The sequence below is a fragment of the Plectrocnemia conspersa genome, unplaced genomic scaffold (assembly GCF_051122295.1).
Source record: "Plectrocnemia conspersa isolate PC_06_02 unplaced genomic scaffold, ASM5112229v1 ptg000001l, whole genome shotgun sequence".
Classification (NCBI taxonomy): Eukaryota; Metazoa; Arthropoda; class Insecta; order Trichoptera; family Polycentropodidae; genus Plectrocnemia; species Plectrocnemia conspersa.
The window spans coordinates 23,220,637-23,242,151 of record NW_028277165.1 but is presented as its reverse complement, the minus strand read 5'-3'; the positions used below and the strand labels follow the sequence as shown (position 1 = coordinate 23,242,151).

Below are 21,515 nucleotides of genomic sequence, written 5' to 3'. Positions count from 1 at the left end.
TTATCCGATTCAACGACACGGATTATATAATATAATATAATCGTTTTTGTGTATAATCGCATAAAGGTCGTAAATTATACGTAAACGAGTTTTGCTGAATGAACGTGTTAAGTGTGTGTCATGGAATATTTGGAGATGCAGAATTAAATTTGGAATGATATAAATTATAATTAGATCACTTCACCTTTAGATTTTAATGATTACAATAGCTATATGCGTCTAGAATCAATTTCAACAATTTGCACCACCACACCGTGCAAAATAGTCATTCGTTTATTGTGATGTGATTTTAACATAAATAAGTAATTTTTAATCTAGTGCCCAAAACTTACTTTTAAGATATCGAAGTTACGTTATTATATTTATTAGGTAAAAAATGTGCAAATAATTTTAGTTCTACTTATTCATGTTATTTTTTATCCTAAAATTCAGCTAAGCTTTTATCATTAAATCTCGCATGAGTAAATCGTTTATTAGCAATTTATCGAGTAAATTATAAATCAATATTTATGCTCTTATATCTTCCAGTCGATCTCTCCGTAATCTTTGTATATAAGAAAATTTGGGACATAGCTTCACGGAGCATCTAATATTAATTTTGCAACCTCTGAATTTTTTCTGTAGTTTAAAATTGCGAAAAGCGAAAATGTTCTTATTCGCTTTTGGACTGTATTATAGCGCAATTATCGTGCGCAATAATACAGTCACAATTAAAATAAACAATCAAAGAAAAGATAATTGGACATTAGTTATTCGAGTTAGATTATTTTTATAGCGCCATTGATTGTCAAATCGATTACTTAATGGTTTGTTTTATTAATACAGCTTAATACATTGTATCAAAAAAATTAAATTAACATTTATTTATAAATAACTTACAACGATTATTTGTGTTTAATTTCTAGTAGAAACATTTTAATTTTTGGATATTAAAAAAATATTTTCAAGACTATTTTTATGTGTTTTCATAAAAAACACATCTATCAGAACATAATGTAGCGTGTAAATATTTAATGAGAAATAATAATGGAATTTAAGTTTTTTTTAATTAAAATTAATTAAAAATGTGACATGTTTAATATTAATAATTAATTGTTTGGTCATTAAAATATCACAAAACACCCAGATACGCATAGAATGCTCTGAAGCTAGCCGTAAATGCAATAAATTGTAATATTGTTTTAAATTATAGTTATTTTTGTGTCAATTTATAAATATCTACATTATATGTACAAATAATTTCAATTTATATTTATAATAATATTTTGTTAAATATATTATTTTAAAAATATGATCAGGCGAATTTTAAAATCTGTTATTAAATTTTTTTTGATATTTTATAAATTAAATTTTAGTATACGAATGAAATTTATATTTATGGGTAATAAATATATATGCTAAGTTGTATTCTTTATTGATGTTTCAATGAGTACGATTTTTTATTTCAATATATTTCAATAACTCAATATAATAATACCATAAATATCATACCAAATAAAAAAGCCCTTTTAACCTACCCTTTTTTTATTATCGCCTCTTACAATATATTTAATAAATAGTTTTTTTCTTATGTGAGTTAAAAGAGAAATACAATTTCATTATTCTTTACTTGTTTCTTGATTGTTAACTTACGATAGCTCGTGCAGCACCCACTGAAATTAATATGATTTTAAATAAAAATTAGGAACTTAATTTATGTATAAATATGTTTTTGAATTACTAAAATAATTATCATTTTACAATAACTAACAAAATTAATTATTTTGTATCTCACTTTAAGTAGTAGTCTTATTTTGCTGATAACTTTCAAGATTATATTCAAGTAAATAACAAACAACTTTATAATTTCATAACAAAAATGTTTAGAGATCTATGGCAATTTCAGGCAAATTTATATTAATACCCATAGGAAATTTATAAATTTATATAATAATATGATACTCTTCATCTTAAAGTTTTGCTACACATTTTTTATTTTTCCCCTACATCGGTTTTTAAATTTTATTTTCATTAAAAACAATATAATTCGTATTATTTGTAGCATAAATTATACCTCTTTTTGTATATCTCATATCATCATACATACATTATAAATTCATAAATCTTTTTTGTATTATATGTAGTACTAAATATCTCTAATTATATATACATATAAAACCAAAACACTCTTTTTAATTTGGCTAAATATGCGTTCTGTAAAATATATTACCTACTATTTGACAGCATAGTCCAATCCACTTTATAAAAGTGAATCTGAGGTTTTGAAACCCAATTTGGACAAGATCATGTAATTGCAAAATATATGCTGTTTTTTATCTTGGTTTTTTTTTATAAACGAATATATAGGCATGTTAGTTTTATTGGTTAAAATATCAGATAACTTTTGCATTAGAACAATTTTTAATTACGTGAATTATAGTGAAATTAAATTTTCATTACTTGAATCTAATACAGATTTTTGATGTTAGATTAACGATAATTAATATTAAATTTCAATAGAATTTCATTGAGCAGCACTGAATCGCACCGAGTCTGACTCGACAGAAAATGAAAGTTACATGTGCCCTGTTTTGGCGCGCGATAATGACCCTTGCGGCTTCAAGGCCCAAGGTCTAGGTTAGCCGGCGAATGGTACGTACTTGCGCCCGGCGATTTCTAGCACCTGTCGCGGATGTTTATATTTTATACACGGTTGTCATGGCGACCCATTTCGAATTTGTGTTCCTTTTATGAATTATTCTCAGAGCGTGCTCGATCATGACACCTCCGAGACACGGTCGGTTGCTTGCGAGAGATAAATAAATTCTCATTGGCATGTTAAACGTTACTGTGTATTTATTATGTTATATTGTGTTGTTTCGTCGATTACGGTTTAATTTTAATCATGTCATTTTTAACCGCTATAATTCATATTAAATTATAAAGAATTTCATTTAATTGTCATTATTTTTTTATATAATATTAATCATTTTTATAACAATATTTCTGAGTTTTGAAACTAATCAACTATTTATTATGGGAGAATTAGCTGTGATATACAAGTGTTTCGAAATACGAGCACAAAAATCAGTCTTGTCTTGAATATTATTTTTTCATATAAAAACAATGTTTTTCGATATAATTGCTAAATGCCGTTATGTGTAAAAAGATTTATTTAAGAATGCTTATATTTCCTTTATAAATAAATAATATCTTAAGATAGTAAAATGATTTTAACATTAGTAGCATAATCTGGGAAAGGATATACCTGATCCTCTTTAGATGTTACAAACGATTTTTAGCTTGTATCCAAATCCGATTAAATCACTCCATCATCTGTCGGTTTGCCTATGTGTTTTTTTCATCATCTCTCCTCCGACGCCATTTTTTGCAGCATCACGTCTGTGGACCATTGTTCACGTCGCATCTGAAGCGGAATGATATTGTCCGCGGCAAAATGGGAACCCCATCTAATAAAAAATGTGATCCCTTTATGATCAGATGTTGCTGTGCTATTTTTTAAAGTAAAGGATTAAACCTATTATTTGTCTGATAATTCCCATTTGATTCGATTTTGATGGCTTAGTGTCATCATTAAAAATAGTTTATTTTTTCTTGAAATATTTAAGTTTATTTATTTATGATTTAGTATGTTTTTATTTAATTTATATAATGCCCACTGTGTAGCACGTTATAAATTTTGGGTTCGAGATGAGGGTTATACCTATACCTCTTGTTTTTCATATACCGACTGTGATATATTACATAATATGGATCACCTGCCTTCTATTTGGATTTTTTTACTACTATTATTATAATACTTTTAATGAAATAATATGCTATCTATCAACTTTGATAATATATTATATGTAAGTTCGTTTTTAAGCGAAGTATATATTTATAACTAATACTTAATACAATTAATATATTTCATATTAAACATAATTTTAACTATGAAATAAATATATTTACTTCTGAAAATAATTGCTTTTATTTAATTACCTGTATCTTCCACATTTATAAAAAATGTAAATCTGTAATAATAATGTATTTAATTCGTAGCATAAGAACAATACAACATATATATGTATATAATATAACATACATAGAAATTAAAGGATAATATTTCATAAATCGTGATAGCTTAGTTTAGTGATAGTTTAAAAATGAGCATTTTCGCTAAAATTATTTAAAAGCCTAAACTGTCTTTAAATTATATTTTATTAGTTATTTAATATTTTTTAATGTAATTAAATATATTTATATAAGAAATTTTCTTAATTTTAATCGATGAATTTTGAGAGTCGCTGGACAACGCATTTGTCATACATGCATGTTCGATTATGAAGTCCCTCCGTAGCGTTTATTTGTACCACGCTTATTTATATCTTTTCTTGTTTGTGTTTTTTTTCTCTCATCATATATTTCTCTTTCTGACGTTATTCATATACACACATACAAACATACACATCAGTTTATTTTCATCGACAATTCGTTACACTTCACGTTCGACCCATTCTGATCATTCTCAAAAATATGAATCATTCCAATTATAAAGTAGTTACTGAAGCTTGGCACAACGTTAGACTACGCCAAAAATTCTCACATACAAAGGACGTAGAGGGGTCAGTGGTGGCCGTGAGAATACATTATACCCACATATACAATATTTATTAATACATAATTCAAAAAAGCGGGGATAATCTTGCATTAAGATGATTTATCACGTCGTTCCGAAGGCGCGTTTCGGATATTAGTTATCCCTCGTTGTATCGGGGGTATTCGGGCCTAATGAGTTTTTTTTACACTCTCCGTCCCGAAAGTAAATAATGATCTCGCCAGAGAGAAAACGTAATGAAAGATAGGTAAACAATTAAGGAGGCAACAAAAAACGCCCAGGGCACCGGCTCTTATGTTATAATAACTTTGTTTGCTTTTCGGACGTGTGTTTTTTAAGGTTTTTTGGCGGACAAGTGGCAAACCGGGGGCGGAGTCGCTACCCTCGGCCCCTCGGGCGCGGCTCCGCCCTTTTTCGGACCCACGGTAGGCTAATTAGGGCGCCCCGCTTTTCGTAAATTGCCCTGGGGCCCCCGATAAACGCTCGGACGTGTTAACGACGTGATTGGTCGGCTGTGTGTCAGTAAAAGTTCCGGATTAAATTACGGCCAATATACTTTTAAATCAATATATGCTTTGATTAGAATTAGTATAAAATACGTTTTAAAAACATTTTATTATAAATATGTCTTGTATTCTTATTTATTTATGATTAATTAAAGTCATCATCAACCATAATGCATTTTGTGAATTTTTACTTGCTCTCTTTTTGGCACCCAATGTACGCAAATGTTGTACGCAGTGTACAAATGAACGCTAGCATATTTTAGGTGATATTTTTACCATCCATGCAGTGAATGAATACAGTTTCACTGATATTGCCCAGTGGAATTATAAACCAATTGCTTAATACATTTTAACTGGCCTAGTTAATAAAATTATATTCATACTATTAAAAACATAACTTCACTGTAGTAGTTGTAAAGCGATTATTTTCTGTTCAAACCCAAACCTTACCTAATGAATGTTCTAATACTATTTATAGCTTTTGAACTTCAGAAACATCATTTAGGGAAGTAAATTTGCACAGAAAAATACATGTCATTTAACGAAACACTAATTTTAATAAAATCGAAAAATTAAAAAAAAACGACAAATGACAATTTTTACCCCCCTCCCCCTCCCTGGAAAAGGCTAAAAAGACGTGCCTAATTCTAAACTAGAAATTATCGGGTTATCCCTCTAAGAAAATCTAAAAGAAACAGTTTCAAGTCCATTCTAAAAATATTTAAAAAAAAATGTAATTTCAGTGAAATCATATCGAAATACATTTTCACTGGTAGATAAATATTTTTACCAGAAAAAATATAATTTATCTGGCAGATGCTAGTAAAATGATACAATTTCAACTTTCTCATCTTGAATTTGGCCAGAAAAATGCATTTCATTTATTTGAATATTATAAAAAAAATAAAAAAGCTGAAATGACGTCCCTGAATAAAAATATGTAGATATATATATTTTTACCGGTGGAAATATAATTTATCTGGCATGTGCTATTACAATTATATGATTTCAACTTTTCTATACTTAGTAATATGTATATACATTTACATACTTATCATTATTTATTTAGTTATAACTTAACAAGTGAAGTCCAAATACATTTTCACGAGTAGATATATATTTTTATATGCTGCATGAAACTCAGTTTCATATACATTTTAAGTTCAAACCCAAATCTAACCTACACGAATTAAAAAAAAGATGACCTAATGAAAATTCTAGAACTAATAACAGATTTAAAACTTACATTAGGTTAAGTTCTAAAGACAAACTAAATTAACTCAACTCTCTGGGGAAAATAAGCAGAAGAAAAACTATAGACAGACCTCGCATATTACATGTTTTAAAAATATAATAGCTATTATTATCAAGATTACTATGAACTTATAATATAAGAGTATTGGTTAAAGTGTATTCAAACCAAATTTTGGTAAATAGGAGGGCGCAAAAACAATTATCACTTCTCGGAAGTCAAAAATTCACGTCAAAAGCAATAAAATTGTGGAACGCTCGATTACAAACGTTTCCACTGCGACGGTGCCGACATGATTTCATTGCTTTTGACGTGGATTTTTTACTTTTGAGAAGCTATAATTGTTCAAAATTCGATTTAGTTTTCCTTCATTTGATTCTTATCTATTGTAAGTCATGATATTGTTATAAAAAGTCTGAATATGAAAGCTAGATAATCGAGCGATTCCACTGCGACGGCACGATTTAATTGCTTTTGACGCAAATTCTAAACAGGGACGTCATTTGGGAGCTATGGCGTTAACTTCCTTCCCTTGAATTTGACTAAAAAAAAATGCATGTCATTTAATGAAATACTAAAAAGGCATGAATCCTAATGAAATTGAAATAATAAGAAAACAATTACTGACTGGCTAACTTTTGGTCCCCTTAGAAAAATATGAAATGCCGTTCATGTTGAATTTCAATTAGTTTAATTCGTTTTGGTTAGGTTTGGGTTGAAACAGCAAATGGACGATTCATAAGCGTTTTGAAACAGTATATAATTTATACCTCTTAAAATCTAATATTTTAGACTTTATTAACCAATGAATAAGCGAGTTTGTATAAACATATATTATTGCTTTTAGGCTATAAATTATTTATGTGATCAATTAACCCAGTGTCAACTGCTAGTGATTAATTGCTGGCTGTGAATTGCGGACTATAAATTTCTTAGACCATAAAAATACGTTTATGAATTTATTTTTACTGTTTTTATATGATTATTTGTTACAATTAACATTTAAAAATTAAAATTGAATATATGCTTATTTACAACATACTTGAAAAAACAAATAAAGTAATATTATATTTAATTTTACATATCACTACGATAACAAAAAATAGTTTTAAAAACAGTGTATTTTTGCATAGATTTTTAAATTAAATCAAAACTCTATTTTAAATATTAATATCTATATTAATTAATTAGAAAATATTTTTTTTCTAATAACAAAAATGCTAATATAATATATAAAAAATAAAACATTAAAATAAAATAGAAAGTAATAGCAATTATATAATTTTTGTGATAAAATTTAAGTTGAGACTATTGATATAGATTATTTTAATTATATTTTAATATATCTATATTATGGACATTAGTCTACCATACTCATTTATAATAGTAAACTAAACGATCGTATTTTATAATAATACTTATATATCCACTGTCGACCGATATTGAGAAATTCTGTTTTCAATTAACGAAACCAGTTTTTAATAACGCTCAATTCTGCTATACTTGTCCCATAAATATAATCATATGACCCCTTAATTATTTCACATGTATATCGTGAGTTCAATATATGTTTTGAAATAATCAGAGATTAAAACTGTATGAGTATAAATATTAGATATACATATATATAATTATTGATTAGAAAACCAGCATGATAGATGACGTTTTTAATTTTTATGTCTATCGATGGTAATTAGTGATTATAATGAAATAAAATTTAACCGATTACCTTAAATTAGTTTTTCTTATTATTTCTAATCTCACTGAGGAGCATATGTATCTAGTTATTTTTAAATGCGTTATTACTATATTTTTAATTTTTCCTCATTGTCATAACTAAATTTTAACAAATATATGAGATCGATCAAATCTCTACAAGCACACATTCTACAATCGATCCTTTTCATCATAAAAGAACCGCATTGAACTTTTGGAAAATTTGCGCATAATTTAAATGCAAATGATTCGTCCTTTGCATCGAGAAATAACAACAAAAACTCGGCGCCATATTGGCAAATTTGTCCGTCCCTTGTTTGCGATGCTGTGCGGACCACTAAATAATAACTTTATTGTTGTCATGCGTGTATCCTTTTCGCGTTTTGTGTTGTTATTTTATTTATTATTTATATTTTTTAACGAACTCCGTGAAATATGAATCACGAGTCGCATATTTAATATGTGCGTATGTATTGTGCGGTTGAAATAATTGATGATTCACCACCTTTTTCGTAACGGAACGAAATGGCACATCTGATTTTTCTGGTATGAAATTTATTAAATAATATGCAGATATCAGAAAATACAGGTTGAATTATATTATATAAAATAGCTTCTTTGACTTATAAATAGGAGTTGTGTTTTTGTTTTTATTACATTGCACACACGCGAACGATGACTCTTGATATTTTTTAACCCTCGTTGTTTTACAACAATGCCGCATTATTGGTTCATTAATCGAACGAATGGATCGTTTGTTTATTATATTCTTATTTTAAATAATAACGAACCCCGCCAATACGTGCCTGTCAATCAACGATAAACGTTCGCATTTCACCAATTGTAGACACCTGTTGTCGTCGATTGAGTAAAAGGAGCGAACTGGTTGTGAGATTGAGAAACTTGCGAGATGTATGTAGAGAAGAGGAGAGAAAAAAACACTAACGAAATAACCCCCAACAAACCGTTTAGTCACGGTTAATTAAATTTCGGTTGTTCAAACTGATCGGTTAGACGCGCTTCATTAAATTGTGAAGCCATTCTCCAGGCGAGACGGACTCATAGATCGCCAACCATTGATTAAAGATCAGTGTTTTACAAAAAAATATATTCAGGAAAAGTGCGTGTTAATATAACTAATAAAAAAAAAAAAATTCTTTATATGAATATAATTCATTTCTAAGTCCGAAATAATTCATTTAAGATATTACAAATTTTATTGTATTAAAATATAGTCTCATTTCAATGTATTTTCTATTTAAAATGAAAAAATTCTCATTAATGTATAATACCAGGATTCCGTTAAAATCCCTCGACCATTAAACAGATGCATAGGATAAAGGGCATGATAAATAATACAATAAGGGAAAGGAAAATCTGTTCCACTATCTTTCTCAACGTTTCCAGGCGTTTGACAAGATATAGCACGATGGACTTATTTTTAAAATTAAAATTAAATTAGAATCTTATTTCTCAGACAAATATTTTAAAATTAAGCTAAATGATACATATTCTTAGATTAGAAAAATTGAAGTTGGGGTAACTAAATGAAAGTAACCCAGAAAATCTGATAATAGTTTATTTTATAGATATTTAGATGCTGCCATCAGTTGGTAGGATTGAAATGGCAGGTATTGGAAATGAATGCGTCTAATGGAAGTCGATTTGTATTATTGTCGGCTGTGTCTGTGGAGCGGCTGGGATTATCGTGATCAGGGACGTCATTTCAGGTCAAAAATTGACCAGTTAGTGGTTGCATATTTGATATTTACATTTCATTAAGATTCATAGTATTTCATTAAATGAATGCCCGATCTAATGGATGTTCAACAGGGACGTCATTACGTTGCAGTGGGAACGCTCGTTACCAAGCGTTCCCACTGCAACGGCACCAACTAGATTTAATTGCTTATGACGTGGATTTTTGAGTTCTGAGAAGGAATAATTGTTTTTTGCGCTCTCTTATTGACCAAAATTTGGTTTGAATACACTTTGACTATCACTCTCATATTATAAGTCGATAGTAATATCGGTAAGAATAGCTAGAATATTTTTACAACAGTGTAATATTCAAGTGCAGACAAACGAAGAAAAATGCGAAGTCTGTACTTCTTTTTTCCCCTTGAGAGTTGAGTTGGCTTAGTTTGTATTTTGAAGTTGACTTAATAAAAGTTCTAAAAATGCTATCAATTTTAGAATTTTCATTAGATAAGGTTTGGGTGTAAACACCAGATGAACGTTTCGCAACCCTCAAATTTAGTTTCATAGACATTTTAGAGCAGCATATTGGTACCTATCAGCTAAATTATATTTTCGCCAGTACACTAGGGAAAACATAACATTTCAAAAAAATACACATTCACTGTAATATTTATACATCGGATGTAAATAAATAATGATAAGTATGTAAATATATATTTTACAATATATAGAAAAGTTTAAATCATATAGTTTCACTAGCACCTGTCAGATAATTTATATTTTCAATGGTAAAAATATATCTACTGGTGAAAATGTATTCCGATATGATTTTACCAAAATGCCAGATTTAAATAAATATTTTCGGGATAGATTCGAGACTGTTTTTTCTAGAATTTCTTTTAGGAATAAACACATAGAACTGTATGTATTATTTATTTATTTTGATTATTTGATTAATTACCTAATGAATGTTTTAAGAATATAATCAGTTTTAGAACTTAAATTAGGTTAGATTTGGGTTTAACAGTGGTTTGGGTTTAAATAGCAGATGGACGTTTCGCAACTGTGACATTTTAGAGCACCGTATTAGCGTCTCAGTTAAATTATTATAAGCTAGTAGAAATATATATCTACTGATGAAGTGATAAAAATATATTTGGGCTTCACTAGTGAACATTTGCCTTTACTGGAAAACATACATTCACTGTAACATTTATATACAAGTAAATAAATAGTGAAAAGTATGTAAATATATTTATTACTTCATATGAAAAATATGAAATTATATAATTTTACTAACATTTGCCAGATAAATTATATTTTTACGGGTAAAAATATATATCTACCGGTGAAAATGTAATCCGATGTGATTATACTGAAATGATATATTTAAAAAAATTCTGGATAGATTCGAAAAAAAATTATGAAAAACCGGAGAATTTATGGTTTAAGTCAGGGACGTTATTTCATCATTTTTAAGAGAGAGGAGGGACAAAAGTTCGGCACTAAGTAGTGGTTTCGTTAATTATACAATTTAATTAACATTCATATATGTATAATTTACTGACATGCATTTTTTTGCTCAAATTCAAGGGAGGGGCAAATGCTCCCAATTGCACTCTCCAAATAACAAAGAAAACAAGCCACATATTGCAGATGTATTAAATAATTATTTTAAGTGGGAAAAATATTTCTTATTAGCTTTTAAAGCTAAATTTTTTTTATAATCATATAAAATATATTATATTTTATATGATTATAAAAAAATTAGTATTGACAACATTTTTAACTAATAAAAAGTTTTATTCCTAAATTGTTCAATGACTTAATTTAATGTTGCATATAACACATTTGCATACAAGAGAATAATAGAAACACTATTTTTTTATAACTTATATGTCAATATGTTAATTTGTTTTAGCATTTTCATCCAATATATTAGACCAGTGGTGGCGAACCTTTCTACGTGAGCGTGCCATAATCGTAAATATTATTTATCGAGTGTCTGACGTGCCAAGCAGTTTTTATTGGTTTAAAAAAAAAAAAAGTTTTTTAGGATTGTAGGGTTAAAAAGTTTAAAAACCACACTAAAGTTTCTTAAAATGAACTTAAAACTAATAAAAAATCCATATCAATTATTTATTAATGAGATTTTCGCGATAGTTTATAGGTGGAAAAAATATTTTATAAAAACGACATGAAAGAATTCATTGCTTTTAAAAATACATTCTTTTTCGAATCAGATATAAAAAAGGTTAATAACACGTGGAGAACAATTGTAGAAAAAGGTGTAGAAAATATAATTTAGTAGCGTATTACACGTTTTAATTTTTAATTCATCTAACCCGCGCCTTAAAAAACGCAAATACTTATGGAACATCCTGATTTATATTTTTATCTATGCTAAAATTTCTCGATCAATCAAATTTCCCTAAAATTGTTAATTAATTAGTATCAATTCATACTTATAAGTTGTAGCAAATTTTATAAGAAAAATCAATCGTATTGCATCGGTCGTCGCCAGATAGTCTCCAGCATCCGACACAATCTCTCAAGAGGTTAACGCCTTCCACGACACATAAAGTCATCTCGTCGGAACCCCGGGCGAAATCTGGAAGCGAACCCACAAATGTCTGTAATCCGATACTTTTCCGTTCTCCGTCGCTACCGTTGGTGCCCCCGAGCTGTTCTTTCGGGTTATCTCCGGCGACCTTTTATTTATATCTCCTGTACATTTGTTATACACACCTTGAATTTACTGCCGCCACGAGACGAGACAGGTCTCGTCTATAAATTGTGTTTTTTACCTCCAATACCCACACACACCAAGACGTGCAATAAATTGACGATTGTCGTAGGTTTTGCATAAAAATTAATATCGCCGATGCAGCGTCGAAAGATTTTGTAAAGACGAGAGAAAGAGACTCCCACGCGATTCATATATTTCATCTGAAATAATCAATGAGAAATTCATGTTTATGAAATTTTATGATTACATGTACAAAATACAGTGGAGCTATGTTGTGTAAATACTACCCATTTATTTTAGCATTGGTGAAAAAAACACGTGCGCATATTTTTTATAGCACCCAATTAGAGGCGTGAAAGTTTCTTATATAAAATATTGCAGAAGAAAAAACATTGTAATTTATACAATTCCACTATTGAGATATTTACGACGTTCACTTTCTCCAGGAGCAAAAAAATTAGGTAGCACAAAGGCCGGTAATGATTTTGGACATGTATCCTGATTTACGATATGCCAAAAAACGTATTCTATGACTCTATATGACAATAGGAAAGAAATCGTCTTGTGTCTTTTCTTCTTCACGCAAACCAAAAGCCTTGTCCCTATGGCTTTGAGTATTATAATAGAAGTCTTTCTGTCCATACACGCTTTGTCTTTGTGCACTGATTTATTGCGTTGGTCATAAATTTAGGATGTTTTTATTTTTAGGAAACTTAAAGATTTATAGCCCGTGAAGATTGTGTTTGTTTTAATACAATTGAAATAATCATCATGCAACAATGACTTTGAGTTTCCGTTGTGTGATTTATCGTTATGATTTTTGTGTAAAATAAATCCAGTTCTTGGAAGATAACTTATTTATCTAATTGACTGATCAATGATATTAATTTGAGCAGAATGAAATTATAGCTAAGATACGAATGGAATTATATTTAGGAAAGCAATATGTTTATTTTTCTAAGTAATATTTTATATATGTATAGAAAATTTCACATGCATTTTCCTCTAATTTTATTTTCGAAGTCAAATATACTTTACACCCCCATGATTGTATCCTTTCAAATCTCGTCATTCATAAATTAGACGTGTGCCTTTTCTGCATTTAGCAATTCAATTAAGTTATTCATAACAAAACCATCAAGTCAATAGATAAACAATGCTCGGACAGATTTTCTAAAACCAAACAATAAACAAGAAAAAGCTGAGTTACCTGGGGCGTTTTGAGAACCATTGTCCCCCCTTGTGCGAACGCGTTTGCAAACGTTTGAAAATCGTTTGTATACATCAAACAATAATGCGTGCTCGTGTGTGTGTACATTTTTTCCATCTCGTTATTTATTACCTGGGCAATTCCTCAAGGATGTGTCCATTGTGTAGGGATGGATATTGAATAGTCTTCGATCTCCATTGTGATCGTTCAAGATACGGTTTACGGTTGTTACCAATTATTGTTGTGTGGGCAAAGGTGATATCTTCTGTCGTGCCAATACCGAGAAGCGTGAACAGTTTCCGAGTATTTTTAAAAATTAACATCTTGCCAGAGAAACATTTATCAAATCGAAACGTAATATATATAAATAAATATATGAATAAGCCCACAACAATGAAAGCTTAACCCCGTAAAGCTTATTTCCAAACGAGCTTAGAAAAAAATGTTTAAATAAAGTCATATATCTGACTTAAGCGATGGTCGTACAGCTTGCGCAATAAATATCCCTCGTTACAAGCTCATAAGGTGTGAATTATATTTTTTTCAATAATAAAACATAGATAAACGCTTGCAGAGTTATGACTATAATCCGTTTTTTGATGTTGCATAAATTGATTATGTGACAAAATATTGAAACGATGTTTACATCTTCGTATTTAAATTTATGTAAAAAATATATTGAATTTCTATAGAAGATATCGATAAGTTTTCATGGGATTAAATTTGTCATGTTAGTGCAACTTCCATTGAATTAATGTCAGAGTGACATATTGTGCAAATATAATAAATATAATAAATAGTTTAAAATTTCCTCATTAATTATTTTCAAAGCAAAATATATATATATATTGTAACAAAACAGATGATAGTGACAATTTGCACCACTGTGCAAAATAGTTGGACACTTAAATTTTTCGTTTATTGTGATGTTTTTTTTACTTAAATGAGTAATAATAATAAAACAAATGTTTCCAATATTATAATTCAGATCTTAAGCTTAAATATGACTTTTAAATTTATTAAATTTTCACTATATATAAATTCCTTAATTAAAATAACTTTTCGTCAAAAGAATATGTCGATGTATAATATATTAGTGCATATATTATTTTTAATAGATTCTAAAATTTAAGTTTTAAAAAAATTGCAAATAATTTTAGCTCTACTGTTTTTTTTTGCAATATTTATTTTTATCCTTCTATGATTCTCTATCTTCCAGTCGATTTCTCCGTAATCAATTTATTGCTCAATTTGTTGGGATTTTTCTCTAATCTTTTCTTGTATCACTTTTTTTTTTGGAACATAATACAGAGCATCCAATATCATTCTTAAAATTTTATTTTACAATTAAATTTGTAAAATAATATAATAGGTTAATATAATATATATTTATACTATAAACGCTTATGGATGTTTACCATAATTCCATACGATATCACTCGATAACATCTCTTATTATATTATATTCAAACTCCTAACCTTTTATACCGTTAAATTTCAATGACACACACACACACACAAACACGCGTTCTTACGACGACACACTTATCACAATAATACACTTATTTATACAAATACATGTAAGAAAAAAAGTTATCTTATAAACATATCAAAATCCAACAATTTGTCACAATAAGCAATCGAGTATGAATTTCAAAATTTAATGTAGCATTTATTAAAACGAGTTCGTGATCTGGCAAGATCTACTATGTAATAAATAGTAGATTTTCTCGATTTGGGCTGAACCCTTTGTAATGGACGATGTGGTGTCCCTTCTGACAAACCCTCTTCACCATTTGTGGGATCGGTTCGATAACATTGGTACTAAATGCTATGATAATTTAATCCTTGAATGGTAAGGCTGTAATGCGATTTGTAATCGATCGGCTGGATGTGTAAGTAATCAAGCTGGCTACTTATTGGTAGGATGTTCTGATTGCAGTCTAACGAGAAACCAGTTCCTTCTGAGATGTGGATCGAGACGAAGAATCTTGAAACTGAAAAAAATATATAATAATAACGAGACGAACTTAATTCAATTAGCAGAAATTGCTGGTTTTTTCTCAATGCTATTTTACACAAATATATGTATTATTAACTTGTATCGTATCCGTTAAAAAATCATCGAAGAGTACACGTTTTCTAGAATTTACCAACATAAACTTTTTAATTTAACATTGAGAGGATTTTGTTCTTAAGTTCTTTCAGAGTTTTTTTAGTGTAACTTTAACTAAAAAACACATTTTTACAGATATGTTTTTAAAGTGTTATTAACCAATCAAATAAGAAAAATATAATCTACTGATAATACGTAATTATGTTTAAAAAGTATTGACAGAGTGATACTATCAACATTATTTTAATGTACAACTAGTATTACCAAAAAATATTAAAAATCTGCAAATATTTTAGCCAGGTTTATAAACCATTCATAAAATATTTCCTTGCAACTACAATGGTTCTCTATGTTTTTATATTACTTTCCATTAAAAGTAATTGAAAATAATATATATAGATATGCGTAGTAAAAAAATATTTTTTATACATTTCACATTATTAAAACCATGGCTCCCACCTCATAAAGCGGGCCCTAAAGCCAGCACCTTCTTACTGAAATGCCCAAATATTTTTTGTTAAATATTTTTTTAATGTAAAATCAAGACATTATTAATATTTACTAAACAACATTGAAAATGTTATCCGAAAAAATCTAATTACAAAAAATATGCAACACGAGCTTTTTAATAATCGATTATTCAATATCTTTTCAGAAGTTTACAATTTTCGTTTTCCCAAAAATTATCGAATCTTAAAAAATACTTTCGTTTTCCCAATAATTATCGAACCTTAAAAAGCAATTTTCAGAGCTGAAGGAGTTAATATATTTGCATAATATTATATTTAAAAAAGTGGGGGCCATGAATAAAACATGGTATTTTCCTTTAAGTTTACAATTATTATTTTTTTCAGCTCATCGAATATCGAATAGTGAACGATAAAATATTCGTAAAGTTATGAAAAAAATACAATTTGAATAATGAATATTGGTTTATACTTACAAGTTTTTATGTAAGCAGTAAAAAGTATCCAGACTATTTACAGTTATTTTGAATATAATAGAGCATTAAATCTTTATATACAAAAGTTAAAAGTTAAAAACTTTATATTATATAAGTAAGAAGTTTCATTGTAATTATTTCTGCTGCCGAAAATACCCATTTAGTTGCTGCTATTGTGTACTTTATTGTCCCTAAATTAAACTTTATTTGTATTGATTTAAAATAGATAATAAAATCACTACCAGCTATTTGGAAAACCCACACTTGTAATAACATTTATTTAAAAATATGAGGAATTCCTAAAGTTTCTGCAGTTAAACAGTGTTTTTTTTTGTATTATTTTCTATGCGACTTTTAGTTGTTGGTCCATGACTCTTATAAATCACGATAGATTATTAAAATATAATAAATTGCCTGTATATATTCCAGGGGGAGATTACTAGCTGTGTTGTTGAAAATACTTAACAATACAGAACAAATAGTTATATAAAAGCGAATTTTATATGAAACCAAAATTTACGGTTTAAATATAAATTCTCATATCAGAAGTCCGTAGAAATATTGGTTAGAATATCTAGCATATTTAAGTTAGTTTTCGTTAATTTTTTTAGGTTAGGTTTGGTTTTTTCATGTGTCAAATTGAGTTCCATGAACATTTTAGAATAGCATATAATTTCAATATTGCATATCTGTTAAATAATATTTTCGCAAATAGAAATATATTTACTTTGGTGAAAATCTATTTGAGCGTCACTAGTGAAAATATAACTTTACTGAATATAAATTTACTGAAACGACATATTTAAAAAAAATTTTTTTTTGGATAGATTCGATACTGTTTATTTAAATTATCTTTGAGGGATAACCCGAGAATTTTGATTTAAAAACAGGGACGTCATTTTATATTTTTTAAATGGGGTAGTGAGGGTAAATGTTGGTCAGTCAGTGATTGTTTTTGATATTTAGATTTCATTATGATCCAAACATAAGCATTCACTGCAAAATTTATACATCGCATGTTAATAAATGTAAATGTATATATTTATTACATATAGAAAAGTTAAAATCATATAATATTACTAGCAATTACCAGATAAATAATATTTTCACTGGTAAATATATATCTATTGGTGAAAATATATTCCGATATGATTTTTATGAATTATTTAAAAATATTTTATGGATGGATTCAGCGGTTTTTTTAGATTTTCTTTAGAGAAATGTATTTGGACTAGTGAAAATAAAACTTGTATATTCACGTTAACATTTATACATCGTATGTAAAAAATAATGATAAGTATGTAATTGTATTTATTACTACACCTGCCAGATAAATTATATTTTCACTAGAAAAATATATATCTACCAGTAAAAATATATTCCGAAATGATTTTACTAAAACGACATATTTTAAAAAATATTTTCTGGATAGATTCGACGTTTTTTTTAATTTTCTTTGAAGGAGAACCCAAGAATTTCTTGCTTAGAAACAGAGATTTGATACTGTTTTCTTAGATTATCTTTGAGGAATAACCCGAGAATTTCTGGTTTTAAATCTGGGACGTCATTTCAATGGGGGTTTTTTTAATGTTTAGATTTCATTATGATTCATATTTTTTTCATTAAATGATATCCATTTTTCTGGTCAATTCAGGTTATACTTTCATAATTGATGTAAAATTACTGTGCAAATATTTAGTATAACTATTTTTTATTACTATATATAGTATTCTTATAAAAAGTTAAACTCAATTACACTTAAAAGCTAATAATTATACTTTTAAATTATATTTATAAATGTGGGAATTCAATTATAAAAAACGTAATGTACAACATGTGTGTACCGTATTTGTGAATCCAATTAGATCTTAAAAGCAGCTCTCGTTTATAATTCCGTCACGTAGGTATTTTTTCAAAGATACAGACCACAGATTTTTTATGAACTTTTTTAATTGATATAAAGTCTAATTTTAAATGAATTTATATGCCGCTAACTGTATCAGTTACCACAAATGGTGGTTCAAGAATTTTGCTATTTTTTATGTACTAGTGACTTTAAAAATATATTTATTTATATTATTTTTCTTTATGTTTCAGGTGAGAAACCTTTTAAATGCGAATACGAAGGCTGTGATCGTCGCTTCGCGAACTCTTCGGACAGAAAGAAGCATTCCCATGTCCACACCTCGGACAAGCCTTACAACTGTAGAATATCTGGATGCGACAAATCTTACACACATCCCTCGAGTCTCAGGAAACATATGAAAGTCCACGGACCGGGACATGGAGACGATCGATCCACACACGGTTACGATAGTGACGGAGAAGATTCTAACTCTTCGGAGTGCATTAGCATCATCAACGGTTCTGCTAGTCCCATTAGAACGCCTAACCAGCAACAACAGCAACAACAACAGCAGCAACAGCAGCAACAACAACAAATGCACCAAAAAATGCCTAACCCAGCAACGCCGACAGCGTTGGGTACCATTCCAGCGCTGCACCCCAACGACCAAAACCATTCCATAACGACCAAATTAGAAGATTTAAATAATAAATATTTCGAATCAGACCAAAAATTACCACCGCCCATCCAGCCCAATTCAACGTCTTTGACTAACTTGGGTGGTGGTATTATGAATAATCATTTAATGGACGCTAACAAGCTGGGACTGGGAGGTCACCATATCCATTCCCAGCCGGGACACTTGCAGACTAATCATCACCACCATCCGATGAACCACCACCAGATGGCCACTACTAACCTTTCGGAATGGTACGTCTGTCAATCGGCGTCGGCTGGTGGTCTTCAGACGCCACCGTCTCAAGACCACTCTCCAGCGCCTCATCCGCTCAACCACCACCATTTTGCGAATCACCACCACCACCTGATGCACCATCACCACAGTGGGGCAGCGACAGCGTACTGACTGCAATGAACTTAGGGACCCTATTTAAATTTATAACTAGTGTTTAGTTAATTTCGTCGCCTTTTCATGCCTTTTCATGTCTTTGGTTGTTCTTAGATGATTTGGGTGATAGTTGGAGTTCAGAATGGAGGTAGTAAAATAATATTCAAACATATAACAACGAATCACGACAGATTAAACTATTCTATCATTTGCAAAACACGAGTATAAAAATATATAACTTGAGCAAGAAAATATTTTTTTTATAAAAATTAATTTCAAAATTGCAAAAATAATATTTCATCGGTTTAAAATACAATTTTTGAAATTTCAGGTTTAAAAATATAAGTTGATAAATGTCAGTATTTCGACTAAACTAATGGTACGAAATTTGCTACCTCTTTTTAGAAATCTAATGATTGTCTTCATCCAGTGATTATTTATAGTAATTATTGCATTTATCCACAACCAAATTTTAAAATAATTTCTTGTAGTTTTAATTTTCTATTTTCTTATAATCATCGAACAAAAACAAAACTAGTCTTTAGAAACTGCTTTGTCTATAGTTAATATTTTTCTTATGAATAAAATAATTGTGGATCGTTTCATAGTTTTTTTTTTAGTGACACGAGACTAATTTCCAAATAGACAAGAATCACTCAAGTTGTCCTTTTAAAATGTTTGTTTTTCTACGCCGGCGGCCTAATGGCACGTGTCTAAGGTTACCTGAAGAAGTCGTATTATATAACACCCGCCTAAGATTCTCAACATGTATGTATATTAAATAATACACACACACAAATTATTTTAAAAAGGACATCTTAAAATATTTTTTATCAAAAGTTGAGAAACGCTGGCGTTTCACTTTCGTGAAAGATCTATCTCCAGTGTCTCGTCACCTCTGTGTCAGCGATTTAACATTTGACATTTGTCGGTAAAATGCTTTCAAAGTCAACATCTCGAGTTACAGGAAGTTCTGCTATATGTCGAGATATAGTTTTAGATTTTTTTATATATGACATTAAAACGATTCACGATTATGAAAACTTCAGTATTACATTTTCTACGTATATGTATTATGTAACAAATATTTTTCTTTTATTTTTGTATCTCTTTTTTTTTCATCTGTATAAAAAATTCTATATGATAAATAAACGAGTATGTACTATTTTTATATCGTGTAAAATATTGTATATTGTTAATTGTATAATTAATATTATTATTATGAATAAAGAAACTTATGCTTGAATATTTAAAGAAATTAAGAGTATTTTATTATTGATAAAAAACACCATGAGCAAAATTGACATTATAAAAATTCATAAGAATAAAATGAAACAGATGTAAAGTTGATAATAAATGATTTGCAAAAGTAACAGCGGTTTTGTTTTATTTATAAATTTAATAATATTGTAGATTTTTTCAGTTAAATTAAGTTGTTCGAATACGAATAAATCGTGATTAAGGGTCATTAAGGGAGGAGGGCAATTTTGATCCAATAGCATCAAAGATTCACTTTCTACTGTGTCTGCGAAGATCACAATCTCACCCCCTCCCACGAGATATATGAGGTCCATTCTAGCCAATCGCAAAGCGCCATTACGTTTGATTTTACGATTTTTTATTTACGGGATCCAGGGGTAAATAACCATTTTCAACTCTAAATAAGCACTTAGTAGTTTTTAATTAACCTAATAATATAACTGAATATCATGTGTTTTTATGTTAATATAATAGTAATTTGATTTAAATTTGGTTAATTGTATCAAGATATAGTACTGCTTTAAATACTGAATAAATAGGCAAAAGACATGAG

The 21,515-nt window shown here is 28.9% G+C and overlaps 1 protein-coding gene across 2 annotated transcripts in view; it reads left to right on the top strand.

Moving 5' to 3' along the window:
* The window catches only part of LOC148239281 (uncharacterized), a 45,367-nt gene extending 24,292 nt beyond the window's left edge, over window positions 1-21,075 (top strand). The window contains exon 3 of one of the 2 annotated variants that reach the window (XM_088183990.1): window positions 18,888-21,075. In XM_088183990.1, coding sequence (XP_088040116.1) covers window positions 18,888-19,720 — 833 coding nt within the window. In that variant the 3' untranslated portion in view covers window positions 19,721-21,075. The remainder of the gene's footprint in view (window positions 1-18,887) is intronic. The other variant, XM_088183981.1, reaches the window with a different exon arrangement.
* The last annotated feature ends 440 nt before the right edge of the window (window positions 21,076-21,515 follow it).